Genomic DNA, 16,291 nt, shown 5'->3' on the forward strand with positions numbered 1-16,291 from the left:
ATTGAAAATGTTTGCATACAGCTCCCTAAAAAGAGTAAAATGTTATCAAGTATGGGAATTTCTAAAATAAACATAATAATATGGTGTAAATTTCATGTTTCTACAGTTATTTTTTTTTTAATTACAACAATATAAGAAAATCGTTACATGAAAAATCGAGTAAATTGTAAAAATATAAACCAATAGATGCATCGTTCCGCTCAGAATCTAAAATATTGTGTATATAATATTCTATCAGAAACATTTTCCATAAATCATAATAAGTATATTAATCGTACATAGGTAGCCTTAAATAGAATACAATTAATAAGAGTAAAAAATGTAATATTAGTAATTTCTAATTTAGTTAATAATGTCGCTGTAAAAATAAGGATGGTAATCTGTAAGTAGGTACAGATAAAAAAAATTAAAAATGGAGGGAGCAGCTGTAATGATTTTCCTACCTATCTAATCCTTTTCTCCGAACATGTTCGGAAAAACTTTTCAATGTTAGTGGTACCGGAGTGTTTAAAAATTCATTAAAGATATATCAACCTGCAGCTATACTAATGATTTGTAACAGAACAGATTTAAGTACCTAGATTACGACACGATGTTGTGTATTTTAAAATTATTACAAAAACTGTTATAATTGTAAATTTTACTCGTATTATAAGATGATAGTGATTTCTCGTATAATATGATTCATTAAACGTAAGACACTCATTAAATTATTTAGATAACGAGTGTGCTACATTAAAATATTAAATTAATCATTCCGTATACCGTTACTATAGTAGGTAGATCGTACATAATACGGGTTTATCTATTTAACTTTTTATACAAATTAATTTAATATTGTATTGTTATGTATTATTATTATTATTATTATTTCATAATATTATTGTTTAATAATACGTTTCAGGTGTCGAAGAGCCATCGGAGTTATCAATAGGAATAGTACTCTTAACCATGTGCTCCTTAATCGCATATACCAGCTATTGCGTGAAAGATAAAAATGTGCCACTTATTTTTTTTCGGAGCGATGACTTATTAATACTGAAACTTTTGAACTACAGCAGCGCGTGAACTCAGCGAAACGGCGCATTCAGAATTTTCATTTAAAGAAAACCACGTTTATAACAATAATACGCAACGCTGTCCTGTTCTGTCAGTGGATAGGTACATATTATTCCTTTTCATATGTAGTGTAAGTAGGATAAAAAAGACAGTTCCAAAACCTGAACCTGCAGGCGTTTCCCTATACCGCCTTGCTGAACCCTGACACCCGGTTCCAGACCCTCTGCTGAACCCTCCGCCTTGCTGAACCCTCCGCCGACGGCTGATTCCACCACCGGTCGCGCACGTGCGCGAGATACCCCCCGCCCCTCGCCGCTACCCATTCCCATATGGCCGCCGCCCGGGGAAAATAATTTAAAAATTTTTTTTCCCGGACTGGGATTCGAACCCGGACCCGTTGGTTGATGAGCGATTACCGTACCACTGCGCCACCCCGTTACATATACTTATCATTAATAACTAGCCTTATTTAACTTGTAATAAAATATACCACCAACGTGCATGACTTATATCTGCGTTATCACATCTGCGTTATCATATCTGCGTTATCATATCTGCGTTATCATATCTGCGTTATCATATCTGCGTTATCATATATACGTTATCACATATACCCCTATCGAACTTGTAATAATATACCGTGAACGAGTGTATATCATATCTACGTTATCACATTACTTCTTCCCCTATCGAACTTGTAATAATATACCACCAACGTGCATGACTTATATCTGCGTTATCATATCTGCGTTATCATATCTGCGTTATCATATCTACGTTATCACATTACTTCTTCCCCTATCGGACTTGTAATAATATACCGTGAACGAGTGTATATCATATCTACGTTATCACATATACCCTTATTTTGTAATAATAATATACCGCCAACGAGTGTATATCAGTTATCATATCTACGTTATCACATTACTTCTTCCCCTATCGAACTTGTAATAATATACCGCGAACGAGTGTATATCATATCTACGTTATCACATTACTTCTTCCCCTATCGAACTTGTAATAATATACCGCGAACGAGTGTATATCATATCTACGTTATCACATATACCCTTATTTTGTAATAATAATATACCGTCAACGTGCATGACTTATATCTGCGTTATCATATATACGTTATCACATTACTTCTTCCCCTATCGAACTTGTAATAATATACCGTGAACGATTGTATATCATATCTACGTTATCACATATACCCTTATTTTGTAATAAAATATACCGCGAACGAGTGTATATCATATCTACGTTATCACATATACCCTTAACTTGTAATAATATACCGCCAACGAATGTATAGCTGCGTTATCGCATTATTTTAATATATATGTAATATTGTTCTCCACTTTAAATATTATATTCCCAAAATTATTAAAATATATACATATCTGTTTGTAAACGTCGACAGCCTTAACGAACATATGGCAACTAACCCTCCTATAGTCAATCAATTGTAAGCGTTAACGGACATGTAGCTGCATGCAACATCCCTGCAGGGACATGTAGATGTTCCTCCCTCCAAATGATATTCAATGTATACGTTAAATACCATAAAATAATATCAGTCGCTCTACATCCACCCGAGTGTCTACTCTGTCCGTGCGTTCATCTCGTTTTAAAATAAAAATATTTTTTCGGTGTTTATTTAAAAATGTTTAAATGCGAGCAATGCCCTTTGGTATTCATGTACGAAACTAATTTGATGGTTCACCGAAAAACGCATATAAATTTTTTTAAATGCGATCAATGTACTTCGGAATTCACGGCGAAACGTAATTTAACTGCTCACCGCAAAACACATGGCGGTGTCCGTTTCCCGTGTACTAGATGCTCCATTACATTCAGTTACAAGACCAGCCTCAAAAAACATTTGAAAAATGTTCATGGTAAGTATTTCTGTTTTACACTTTAAATATTTATTTATATACATATTTTTTTTTTTTTACTAGGTGTTATACAAGCCCCGATTCGGCAAAGAAATATTCGAATCATGCCGAAAACAACCACCCCCGATAATGTTCATGGTAAGTATTTCTGTTTTACACTTTAAATATTTATTTATATTATATTTTTTACTAGGTATCATGCAGCAAGGAAATATACAGATCGCACCCCAAATATTTGTTCCTGATATTCCAGCAGGTTCGTCATGTGTACGAGATATCGAGGTAAACGGTTCACCAGTGATACCAACCCTAAATGATGCCGTGATAGACTGTCCGGTGGAACCATCCGTCCGAAATGATAAACTATCAGCAGTACGAGATAGCGTATCACCAGTACGAGATAACATAATGTCAACAGTACGAGATAACGTGATGGATGAATTTTACAACAACGTGGATGACGATGGCGATTACGCTCAAGTTGCAGATATCATCGAAAACCTTGGATTCTGTAAAAAGGAAGGTTAGTAATTTAATTTTTATAAACGCAGTATAGACTAATAAGGTTTTTTTTTTTTTAAAAAAAAAGATTCATACACTACGCTTGATAATGGAAAACGCGTTTCCAGTGCAAACACTAAATCTGCTGTCAGGGCAAAAAAATTACGCTTGAATCTCGTAAAGTCCCCCGGGTTTACACAAATCTCGACGTCATCAAACAACACAATCACTTGGTATTACGTAAAAAATACCGGCAATATTCAAAACTATATTTACTTCCTTGATTCTATTAAATCCGAACTAATCAATTTACTAAAATCAATTGCGAGTAAAAATCCGATCAAGTTTAATTTAAAGCTTGAGGCGACATATAATATACCAAATGTCGAATATTCATCGGAAAACCGTGCTTTTAAAACATCGGCTAAGGCGGTTTTCTGTGATACCGGAGTACAGGAAATTGTTGAAGAGGCATTCGCTAAATTAATGAAAGAGCAAGACGAGTATACAAGCAAGGGTAGTGGTTTCACATTACAATGTATAGACGGTTTAATGTTAGGTGTATATAAATATACACCTATAGGCGGCTCATCCTACATACAACTACCAGATGCGATAGAAAATAAAAAAGCCACGATTAACCCTCAAAACATAGACATGCAATGCTTCAAATGGGCAATCCTAGCAAAACATGTTACAGGAGAAAATAAATGTCGTATTGGTGATAATTATATAAAACACGAAAAAAAATATAATTTTACAAATATATCGTTCCCAACACCACTACATCAGGTTAAAATTTTTGAAAAAAATAACCCAAACGTGTCCGTAAATGTTTACGGTATCGATAAGAAATTTCAACCACCAAAATTTCCGGAATATAAAGTATTCCCTCTGAAAGTAGTACATGAAGAAAAACCCGACCATTTTGATCTACTTATAATATCAGACGGGGATAACAGTCACTATAGCTACATCTCTAATTTTTCACGGCTCATCAGATCACAAAAAACCAAACACGATGGACAAACAATATTTTGCAAACGGTGCTTCACAACATTCGACAAACAACAGTACAAATATAAATTAAACGGCGTGGCAGGACTAGAACAACATAAATTAATATGTGGGGAGCACAAACCCATACTACCTCAGATACCTGAACCTGGGTCAATACTCGAGTTTACTGCATGGGATAAAACACAACGTCATCCTATAGTAATTTATGCAGATTTCGAAGCAATTCTCAAGAAAACTGATGAGAAAATTGGAGAAAAAACAACAGCTTTTCAAGAACACGAACCCATGAGTTATGGGTATATGGTTAAAGCAAATGACGAAATACCGGTGGAACTGCTTGAAAAATTCGGAATTCCAACTTCACCCGTAATCTACCGTGGAAATGAAAATAATAAGGACGTGGCGAAACATTTTGTAGATAGTATTGTGGACATAGCTAAAAAAATTGAAGAATTACTCAAAACAAACATTCCTATAATTTTCACGGGTGAACAACGAAAAACACACGAATTATGTAATAATTGTAATTTATGTAAGACCAAGTTTTCTCGTGAAAATCATAAAGTGGCAGATCACTGCCATTTATCGGGAAAATTTAGACAATCGTTATGCAATACGTGTAATCTTAAACTTCAAACACCAAACTTTGTACCGGTATTTTTTCATAATTTATCGAATTATGATTCACATTTCATTGTCACTCGTCTTGGATATGATACAAACTCCATCTCTGTAATACCAAACAGCGAAGAAAAGTTTATTACGTTTTCAAAATATATAAGCAATTCGTTCACATTAAGATTTATCGATACACTGAGATTTATGACCTCCAGCTTATCAACACTTTCAAAAAATTTAATCACACCTGGATTTGAAAAGTTTAGAAACAGCGCAAAACATTTTTCCGCACAGGATTTACCACTAGTCACCCGTAAGGGTGTATACCCGTATGACTATACAGATGATTGGGATAAGCTCGAAGAAACCAGTTTACCAGCAGAAAAAGATTTTTACAGTTCATTGGAAGAATCACATATAAAACATGAGGATTTTGAACATGCAAATACAGTTTGGAACCATTTCAGCTGTCAAACACTCGGGGAATACTCTGATCTTTATTTAAAAATCGATGTGCTACTGTTGACTGATGTGTTTGAAAATTTCCGAGACCTCTGTTTAACCACCTACCATCTGGATCCATCATTTTACTACACGGCGCCAGGATTTAGTTTTGACTGCATGTTGAAATACACGGGCCAACAACTCGAATTACTTCATGATTATGACATGTTGTTAATGATTGAAAAAGGTAAAATGATTATTTATTTTTTTTTTTAAAAATGTGAAATAATACTTGATTTTATTATAGGAATTCGCGGTGGGTTGACTCAGGCGAGCATGAGATATGCAAAGGCGAATAATGAAAAGACACCAGATTATGATCCAACAAAACCGAAATCATGGCTTGTTTATCAGGATTGTAAGAATAATTTTAATATTTTAAATTAAATTAATTTAATTTGTTATTTAAATTCCAGGTAACAATTTGTATGGTTACGCAATGTCACAATTCATGCCATACGGTGGATTTAAGTGGGTCGAACCCACACTAGATGGGTTAAATGCTTTAGACGATAGTTCACCAATCGGTCGGATGTATGAGGTTGACATATCATACCCAAAAGAACTTCATGACAAACATAATGACTTGCCATTCCTACCGAAAAATGATATTCCACCCGGTTCAAAAGTTAAAAAACTTATGGCAACACTCCATTCAAAGAAAAAACTACGTGATTCATTATCGGAACCTACAGCAGGCCATTAAAAACGGACTAGTAGTGGAAAAAGTACCATATTTATTTTTTATTTTATTTATAAATTATAAATTATAAATTTATTTTAGGTTCACAGAGTTATACAGTTTAATCAGTCAGACTGGCTTAAGAAATATATAGAATTAAACACTGAGATGCGAAAAAAAGCTAAAAACGACTTCGAAAAGGACTTTTTCAAACTTTTAAACAACGCTGTTTTCGGTATATATATATAAATTTAATATATTTTTAATTATCTTACTAACATATCTAATTAAAGGGAAGACGATGGAGAATTTAAGACTTAGAATTAAAATGGAGCTTGTTTGTAGTGAAAAACGTCTGCAAAAACTTATAAACCTTACAACATTCAAACACTGCATTACATACAATGAAACTCTGAATGCCATATCATTAGAAAATAAAATTATCAAGTTTTGCAAGCCAATATATATAGGTAAATATATACAATTAATTTACTATTATCAACCATATTTTAATATTTTTTAATTTTCAATAGGTTTTGCAGTATTGGAAATTTCTAAGACCGTTATGTATGATTATCATTACAACGTTATGCAAGCCCATTATGGAAATAAAATTGAGCTCATGTATACTGATACAGGTAAATGTTTTCAAATTAAACTGATTTTCATATGTTAATTTATAATGTTATTTTAGATTCACTGGTATACTATATCCAGACCGATGATTTTTACAAAGACTTGGAAAATAATTCCAATTTACTCGATCGAATGGATACATCAGACTTACCACGAGACCATCCGTGTTACATTGCCGAACGAAAGAAAATTCCGGGTCTGTTTTCCGATGAGACTAATTCAGAGGTTATGACAGATTTTTGTGCACTACGTTCAAAGTCTTATGCATATAAGATCAATGGTAAGGAGAAGATCCGGGCGAAAGGAATCCGAGGACATGTAGTGAAAAACCACATGAACTTCGAGGATCATTATCGCTGTCTGTTTGGGGATGCAACCTTGGATACGAAGACAGAAAATGTCTCTATCCGTTCATTCAAACATCAATTGAAGACCATTAAATCAAACAAAGTCACTTATAATAGTTTCGATGACAAGAGGATTATACTCGAGGATAGAATACATACCCTAGCTCACGGACACTACTCCACAGAGTGAGTTAAAAATAATTTTATTCTACTTATAATATTCTACTTATAATATTTATGAATTTTATAGGGAACCCGATACACTAGCTGAGCAAGATGAATAAATACAACTTCTAGAGCTGAATAGATAGTTTTTTTATTCTAAAATAGATGTTGAATTGTAAAATACCTTTGTAGTTATTTCATTGTTGTAAAATATCTACAGGGATATTATTTTTTTTTTTCTATCTTGTAAAGTATCCCTCTAGATATTGTAGGTAGATATTAAGTTAGGATAAAGAAAGAACTCTTTAGTAATAAAAATAAATTTGATATTTATTTACAAAACATTTCAACAATTATTTACAAACCATCTTCTTAGACTAAATACTTTATAAAATGTACATTGTTTGGGGTTAATCCCCATATGAAAAATGCAACATGGTAAAGTTTCTTCATCACATATTTGATCTAATCGAGGGCATCCTATATCTTCAATGTTAATAATTACGACGTGTGGTATAAATTCTATAATAAGTTGTTTTTTCTGCTCCCCTTTTACGTAAATGTTTCTAAACTTTAAGGAATTCAATATTCTACTTAGTTCTTCATACTCGACATCACCATATTCTATTGATAGATTATGATAGTTACGTTCCAACCACTTATTAGTTGTTCGACTCTTATTGTCCTGCTTAGATTTAGAATTTTTAAAAATCCAATGTTGGCTTGCCCATGATTCTGTGTCTACAATAGACATTTCTTTAATCATGTATTTATTATCCATTCCAAGAACACATTGTATATCGATGATGGCTGAAGACATTATGGCTTGTCTTTATAATAAGTTTCTATAGTGTTAAGACGGCTCAGTATAGCTGGTATTATTTTTTTGATCTCGCCTATACTTTCTTTGATATATTGTGATGATACTTCGCCTTTTGTCATATGCTCTGTAATCTCTATGCACGTTAATTCTAACTTTTTTGTTTGTTCTTGTTGTATATTAACGGATTTTTGATTTTCTTCAAGTAAATGTTCGATTTTATCTAATTTAGACGAAAACGATTTGATTGTCTTTTCAAGATTTGTCACAAATTTATTTGTTTCACCAGCCTGAGAACTTCCGAACACGTCCATGCCTATAGCTCGACTGACACTATTTTCTAATGTCTATCGTATTTATCCAACTATTGTGTGAATTATCGAACCCTAACCATTTTACAAACATTCGGTTTCCCTTCTTACGAATAATTTTTTCGACTAAATAATCATTTGGGTAAATGGTTTTCTGAATTTCCTCAGAGTAGAAACAGCCTGCAATCGGTTTTCCAGTATAATCTTGTAGTTGATAAGTAGTAGGAAAAGTTTTATTTATTTTTATAATTTTAAATATTTCTGTGGACCAGCTCGGTAAATAACCTTTTGCAAATACCCCTTTATACGTGCTTATCCTTACATTATCACCGATGTTAAATTTAATCTTTACATTTTTAATTTGACGTTGCTTTAATTTCACTGAAGAAGGATTTGCATCAGCTTGTATAGGCGTCATACCTATTGTTCTATGTTTTGAATTATTATATTCGTTAATCAGAGATTGTAAAATGGAAACCCATTCATGTGATCCTCGTGCAGTGAACTCTCTATACATTTTTCCTTTAATTGTCCTGTTCAGGCGTTCTGCTATGCACGCTTTCGTTGTACTATACGTGGAATATTTATGTATATTATGTTTCTTCATCAACGCGTCGAATGTCGTATTGTAAAATTCTTTTCCGTTATCGACTTGTAAAAGTTTTGGTGACCGATCAAGTAATATTGTAGCCATAGCGCTAGTAACCTCTTTCCCTGATTTACTCTTTAACGGTTTCGCCCAAGAAAGTTTTGTAAATGCATCAATTACAACCAGGAAATATTTGTAACCACCATTAATCTTTGAATAAGGAATCATTTCGACCAAGTCGGCCTGCCATAGATCGTTTTTTTCCATACACATTAACTCTTCGCCTCGTATAATTTTTTCTGGCTGGTTTGTGTAGTTCGAAAGCGATGTCACGTTTAGACATTTGGAATTCGTTTTATCAAACCCGCTTCATACAATTCTTCATAAATTGAAAGTATTTCGTTGGAAAGCCCTGTATTACCAGCAGCTTGAGAAGCTAAAAGTAATCGTAAGCGATCGACTAGCTCATTAGGATCATTCCAGTACACTATACTTTTATTTTGTAGTTTCATAGATAACCCACTACCAGTTGGGAACAATGGTTTGATTATATCAGTGAATTTATTTCCACCTTTTTTAATTTTTTTCTCGTCTGATGTCAAATGTGCTGATGTCTGAATTAATATGCGCTTATACGCGTCTAGGTCGTCTGTGGTATAGATTTTCGGAGTTTTCGAGATTATTAAACTAACAAGCCCTTGTGTTAACGGGTATGATATATCTTCAATAATTAATGTATTTCCGTCAAGTTTAATTTCTTTTTTACCCAAATATGCGTCCCCGTTCGATCGTAATTTAGGACCGTACGTTTTGTCTATGCTGTATGAATCCAACAACTCGTTTATTTTAAAAACTCTAGAATTTTCTGTATTATTTTCTGTATTATTTTCTTCAATATTTCGAACACTTATGTCCCGAGGTTGTGATGTCGAATTATGAATATCGTTTAATGGTTCGATAATCGGCTTTAATGTTTCTGTTACTATTGAATGAATATCAGCTTTTCCGTGTTTTAATGCAGTGTACTTGCGTTTAATATTTTCTTTGGCTTTAATTAATTCACCGAGTACTTCGTCGTTAGGCGACATATTTACGAATGAAGTGTTTTTATAAAAAACACCAGTTTATATAACGACGAACGTATCGAATCCGTAACGATATCGTCCATTATCGCGTTCACAGTCTTTGTTTATGACGATAAACTCAAATCTCCCTTTACGCCAGCATGAAGTACAAAAGTCTTTAAACTCTGTATATGACATATCACCAGAGCAATGTTCCATGTAAACGTGCTTTAAATTTGTATCATCTTGATTAAATAGTACAATAAAATTAGCGTTGTCGCGCAAAAGTTGTTTAGGCACTTTTGAATAACTCTGAGCTAAATAGAAAACATCTATTAAATTATGTCGACCTCTGGAAAAGTAAGTTCTAGCAATCTTTTGGTTTTCAGTTATAATATCGTCGAAAATAAACACAGAGTTTGGTAAAGCTTTTTCAGGTTCAATAACTTGATCGTTTTCGTAGAACGTGAATAATTGTATTTCAGCAATGTCTGATAAAATATCACTCAATAATTTATATTTCGGTTGATCCAATGTTTTCGAATATATGTAAACGTTGTTAAATCGTACACCGTTTATATGTGTTAATAATGTGAATATTAAATTAGTTTTCCCACAACCCGAAGGACCTACGATAAGTGATCTTATCGTATTAGGTAGAAGCGTTCCATGTCTTTGTTTTTTATACGAAGTAGGTGGGTCCACATTTTCAACTGTGAGTTGTATATCTTGTTTAAGGAATTTCATTTTTTAAATAAATATCTATGTAACACAGTAAACTTGATCAGTACACGATGTCACTCGCTCGAAGGAGGTACAACAATAAAGGCGCTGGTCTTATCAACACGCTTATAAACAAATTACCATTAGAGCTTCACGTACCTGGTGAGATCATAATATGCGTATATTATATTAGTTATAATAATAATAATATTTCTCTCTAGGTTATCAATATTGTGGTCCTGGTACAAATTTAAAAAAACGTTTAGCTCGCGGAGATAAAGGAATAAACCCTTTAGACACTGCGTGTAGAGACCACGATATTGCATACGATCGTAGTAACTCTATCACAGATCGTAACCAGGCAGACTATATATTAGAGCAGCGAGCCTGGGATAGGTTCAAGTCTAAAGATTCTAGTTTAAAAGAAAAAGCTGTAGCTTGGGGCGTGACTACCGCCATGAAAGCAAAACGTAAAATCGGTGCTGGATGTGGGTTTAAAGCAGCCATCAGAGCAGCTAAAAACGTTATAAAGAAAAATGTTGGTGAAAAAAACCTTAAGAAATTAAGTAAAAAGTGTATAACCATCGCACGAAAAACATTCAAAAATAAAAAAACTAAAATTCCAAGGATTATAACAATTCCAAAAAAGGGCGGGGTGCTACCACTGATTCCAATTTTTGCTGGTTTATCAGCACTCGGAGCGTTGACTGGTGGTGTTGCCAACGTTGTGAAGATGGCTAGTGAATTTAAAAGAAATTCGAAATCTCATTTGGGCGGTGGATTATACGTCGCGCCGTATAAAGGCAACTCGTATAAAATCACACCATATAAAAGTGGTGGTGGTGGTGGTTCAAAAACAAGAAAAACTAAAAAAAACTAATAACTACGTTACCCAGAAGAGCGCTGTATGATTTTGAACTTATAAAAATCGCTCGTTTGATTAAAATACCTCATTTCGTCGGCGTGTTTACTCGAGACAGGTTACCTGTTCGTCGTAAACGAATAGAATCAGCGATTGTTAACTTGGATACAGAAAACGGTACAGGTACTCACTGGGTAGCGTATAAGAAAATCGGAAAACAAGTACAATATTACGATAGTTTTGGAAATCTACCACCTCCTTTAGAAGTACAAAAATATTTTCACGGATGCAATATCGATTTCAATTATAGCAGAGAACAGAAATATAATACTACAAACTGTGGACACTTGTGTTTAAAATTTTTATCATGTACACGATAACATTAAACGGGAACTCGAGCGAATTGTCATGTGACATTTTTCCACCGTTGGAAGTAGAAAGCACAGCACAAATATGCCTTTTGAGCTTACAAACAAATAATTCGATACCTAACATTGAGCCTGGATGCAATACTATCGGTTTCCGAAATTTCATCGGACAGAACGAAAACATAGTTATTCCTACGGGGACGTATGAGTTGGACCAATTGGAGAGTATTATACAAAAAATGTTACCAGACTCTGTCCCCTGGTTTGAATTAAAAGCAAACAGTAGAACATTAAAGTGTATTATGTCGTGTAGTCACGATGTAGACCTCTCAGTTGAAAATAGTGTAGCCAAATTATTAGGATTTAAAAAGGGTGTATACACCACTGGATCTAGTTACGAATCGGAAAATATAGTTAATATTATGAAAATAAACTGTATAAAAGTAGAGTGTAACTTGATTACCGGTTCATTCTGTGATGGAACACCGAGCCAGACTATACATGAGCTGTATCCATCTGTACCTGCAGGGTATAAAATCGTTGAAATACCTAGACATCTAGTTTTTTATGCGCTCAACACGAGATCAGTATCTAGAGTGAATATCGTGCTAAAAGACCAGAACGAATGTTTAATTAATCTGCGTGGTGAGCCGATAACAGTTCGTTTACAAATAGTGCGCGGATATGGCGCTCAAGTTTAATATAAAAACCGGTACAATCAAAAAACCTGTCAGTTTACCGTCTGCCGTCAAGAAGTCGACATCTATATCGAAATCGAAAAAAACTATTTCCAAACCGAAAAATACCAAGCTCACGAAAAATAATTTAAATTTTCTCCGTTCGTTGCAAGTTTAATCATGGATGACTCGTATTTAGACGTTACGGCCGACTATGTCGACGAGTGTAAAATAACACAAATGGATTATCATTCGTTCACCCCGTACTCAAACATGTCTTTATCAAATAACGATGAAATCAGGATAAGTATTTTAAATATGGATTCATACACTTTACCGTGTGAAAGTTATATTTACATCGAGGGGAAAGTAAATAAACCTACCGATGCTGCTGGAGATGTTCGTTTTTCGAATAATGGATTAGCATTTTTATTCTCTGAAATGCGATATGAAATAAACGGAATAGAAATACAAAAATTAAAAACACCGGGAGTTTCGTCTTGTTTGAAAGCCTACTGTTCGTATACTCCAAACGATTTAAATACGTTGGAGAACGCCGCCTGGGATTCAGCGATGGATAGTGAAGATAATAAAAACTTTATGAGTAACAATGTATTTGCCGGGTGTATCCCTCTAAAACATTTATTCGGATTTTGCGAAGACTATAAAAAAATATTACTCAATTGTAATCAACAACTGATTTTAAATCGTGCATCTACCGACCTGGATGCGATACATGTTGTTGGGGAGGGCGCAACTGCATCCGTTGAAAAAAATAAAAAAATTACAATTGAACTTACTAAGGTGACTTGGAAGATGCCTATTATCAGAGTTAGTGATAGAGAAAAATTAAGGCTGATAAAAGTAATAGATTCACATAGAACACTATCGTGTGCGTTCAGAACTTGGGACCTGTGTGAATATCCGATACTTCCTAGAAATACTTCTCATTCGTGGACGGTAAAGTCCAGCAGCTTGCTAGAAAAACCGAGATTTATACTGTTTGGATTACAAACAAATCGAAAAAAAAATATTGAAATCGATGCTGGACGATTCGATCACTGTCAACTAAAAAACCTTAAGGTTCACTTAAATTCTCAAGTGTATCCATATGAAGACTTTCGCGCTGATTTTAAAAATAATACAACTAGTATTTTGTATAAGGCCTATACAGATTTTCAAAAATCGTATTATGAGAGAGACTATTGCGAACCATTATTATCAAAACATATTTATCAAAACTATGTTCCGATCATCGTTGTCGATTTATCACGTCAAAACGACAATGTAAAGTCGTCGACCGTAGATCTACGTATTGAATTTGAAACGGATACAGTTATACCAGAAAAGACTGCAGCATATTGCTTAATATTACATGACCAGATTATAACTTATAACCCGTTTAGTGGTGATGTTAGAAAATTATAAAAATGTACATTATTTTTTTTTTTTTTTTTTAAATATATATGAATGTATTATATATATATATATATATATTGTAACCTTATATAATAAAACCTTATGACTAATAAATAAAAAGACTTGTTTTTTAAATATCACGGTTGTTTTTTTATTTTACACAAAAATTACAATAGTACAAATAAAATTAGTTATATATATACTGTGGTCCAAATGGTCCATCGTTTTCGGTGAAGCTCTCCTGTGTGGGTAGAGAATACTGCATGTTTTCGACGGGGCTCTCCTGTGTGGGTAGAGAATACTGCATGTTTTCGACGGGACTCTCCTGTGTGGGTAGAGAATACTGCATGTTTTCGACGGGGCTCTCCTGTGTGGGTAGAGAATACTCCATGTTTTCGACGTGGCTCTCTTGTGTCGGTGGAGATAAGGGCGAGATTAATGGCAGATTTTCCTAAAAATATTTAAAATTAAAATATGTTTTGTGGGTTAAATTTAAAAACTGTTTATTACCTGTCCATATAAACTGTTAAACGATGGCGGAGAATAAACTAATGAACACTGACCATTGTATCCCTGTAAAAATTAAATTTATTAACATAACATAATAATGATAATATAATATATTCGTACCTCATCTTTTTCCAATTTTTCCATCCATTTTTGAACGATACAATCAGTTGCGTATAATTTTAACTGACTTGTGAAAATGTAGTCGTTCTCACCAATAACGTGTATTGAAATGAAATCATTATTGACGTTTCTCACACGGTTTCTCATTATTTCGAGTGTCGAGTGTTTTAACATCGAGTTTGTTTTTAAGAATGAGGCGATTAGATCAATTTGATGTATTACAATTGGTTTAATTATAATAGATTTTCTATCGATGATCTCAGAAATGGTAGATTCTAAATCTTGCAAGAGTAATAGGTCGGTACGATTTAACAAAACACGACAACCGTCTTGAATTTTTGATTCTATAACGAGTGTATTCTCCGATTGATACACCATACTAGATAATGAAATTGAGTCTGTCTCCAAAAATAATTTTCGTTTATATTTTTCTGGTTGATCGAGTATGAACGATAGAATGTTTCCCATAAGTCTGAATATTCGATTTAGAAAGTCGACAGGAATATTTACATAACGTGAAGCTGTTATAATATGTATCCTGGTATTGAATTCATCGGTAGGGTCTAGTCCAATGTTTAAAAACTTACGGGCCGCGAAATCGATAGTTAAATTACTGCAATCGATGAGATTAGCTGGCGGTGATGGTGGAGTATATTTAAAAGGCTTCTTCTTCCAAATATTAGCCATATTTGCGACTGGTCCAGCCATATTTATTTTAAACACCGAAAAATTATTTTATTTTAAACGCCGAAAAATTATTTTATTTTAAACACCGAAAAAATATTTTAAACACCAAAAAATTATTTTATTTTAAACACCGAAAAAATATTTTTATTTTAAAACGAGATGAACGCACGGACAGAGTAGACACTCGGGTGGATGTAGAGCGACTGATATTATTTTATGGTATTTAACGTATACATTGAATATCATTTGGAGGGAGGAACATCTACATGTCCCTGCAGGGATGTTGCATGCAGCTACATGTCCGTTAACGCTTACAATTGATTGACTATAGGAGGGTTAGTTGCCATATGTTCGTTAAGGCTGTCGACGTTTACAAACAGATATGTATATATTTTAATAATTTTGGGAATATAATATTTAAAGTGGAGAACAATATTACATATATATTAAAATAATGCGATAACGCAGCTATACATTCGTTGGCGGTATATTATTACAAGTTAAGGATATATGTGATAACGTAGATATGATATAAACTCGTTCACGGTATATTATTACAAGTTCGAAAGGGGAAGAAGTAATGTGATAACGTAGATATGATAACTGATATAAACTCGTTCGCGGTATATTTTATTACAAGTTAAGGATATATGTGATAACGTAGATATGATATACACTCGTTCGCGGTATATTATTACAAGT

The 16,291-nt window shown here is 33.6% G+C and overlaps 3 protein-coding genes across 3 annotated transcripts; 2 read left to right on the forward strand and 1 right to left on the reverse strand.

The window, feature by feature from the left end:
- The first annotated feature begins 3,000 nt into the window (after positions 1-3,000).
- LOC132949121 (uncharacterized) lies at positions 3,001-7,577 on the forward strand. Its single transcript, XM_061019902.1, has 11 exons — positions 3,001-3,104; positions 3,160-3,489; positions 3,556-5,796; positions 5,857-5,967; positions 6,026-6,143; positions 6,271-6,337; positions 6,394-6,526; positions 6,585-6,761; positions 6,825-6,929; positions 6,986-7,460; positions 7,525-7,577. The coding sequence occupies exons 1-11, from the start codon at positions 3,071-3,073 to the stop codon at positions 7,556-7,558; spliced, it is 3,825 nt and encodes a 1,274-aa protein (XP_060875885.1). The 5' UTR covers positions 3,001-3,070; the 3' UTR covers positions 7,559-7,577.
- A 5,456-nt stretch (positions 7,578-13,033) lies between these two features.
- On the forward strand, positions 13,034-14,281 carry LOC132949122 (uncharacterized). Its single transcript, XM_061019903.1, has one exon. It carries the CDS (start codon positions 13,034-13,036, stop codon positions 14,279-14,281), a length of 1,248 nt encoding a protein of 415 aa, XP_060875886.1.
- A 139-nt stretch (positions 14,282-14,420) lies between these two features.
- LOC132949590 (uncharacterized) lies at positions 14,421-16,064 on the reverse strand. Its single transcript, XM_061020567.1, has 3 exons — positions 14,903-16,064; positions 14,783-14,845; positions 14,421-14,723 (listed from the first exon to the last, which is right to left on the reverse strand). The coding sequence occupies exons 1-3, from the start codon at positions 15,608-15,610 to the stop codon at positions 14,460-14,462; spliced, it is 1,035 nt and encodes a 344-aa protein (XP_060876550.1). The 5' UTR covers positions 15,611-16,064; the 3' UTR covers positions 14,421-14,459.
- Positions 16,065-16,291: the final 227 nt, after the last annotated feature.

The sequence above is a fragment of the Metopolophium dirhodum genome, chromosome 7 (genome assembly GCF_019925205.1).
Source record: "Metopolophium dirhodum isolate CAU chromosome 7, ASM1992520v1, whole genome shotgun sequence".
Classification (NCBI taxonomy): Eukaryota; Metazoa; Arthropoda; class Insecta; order Hemiptera; family Aphididae; genus Metopolophium; species Metopolophium dirhodum.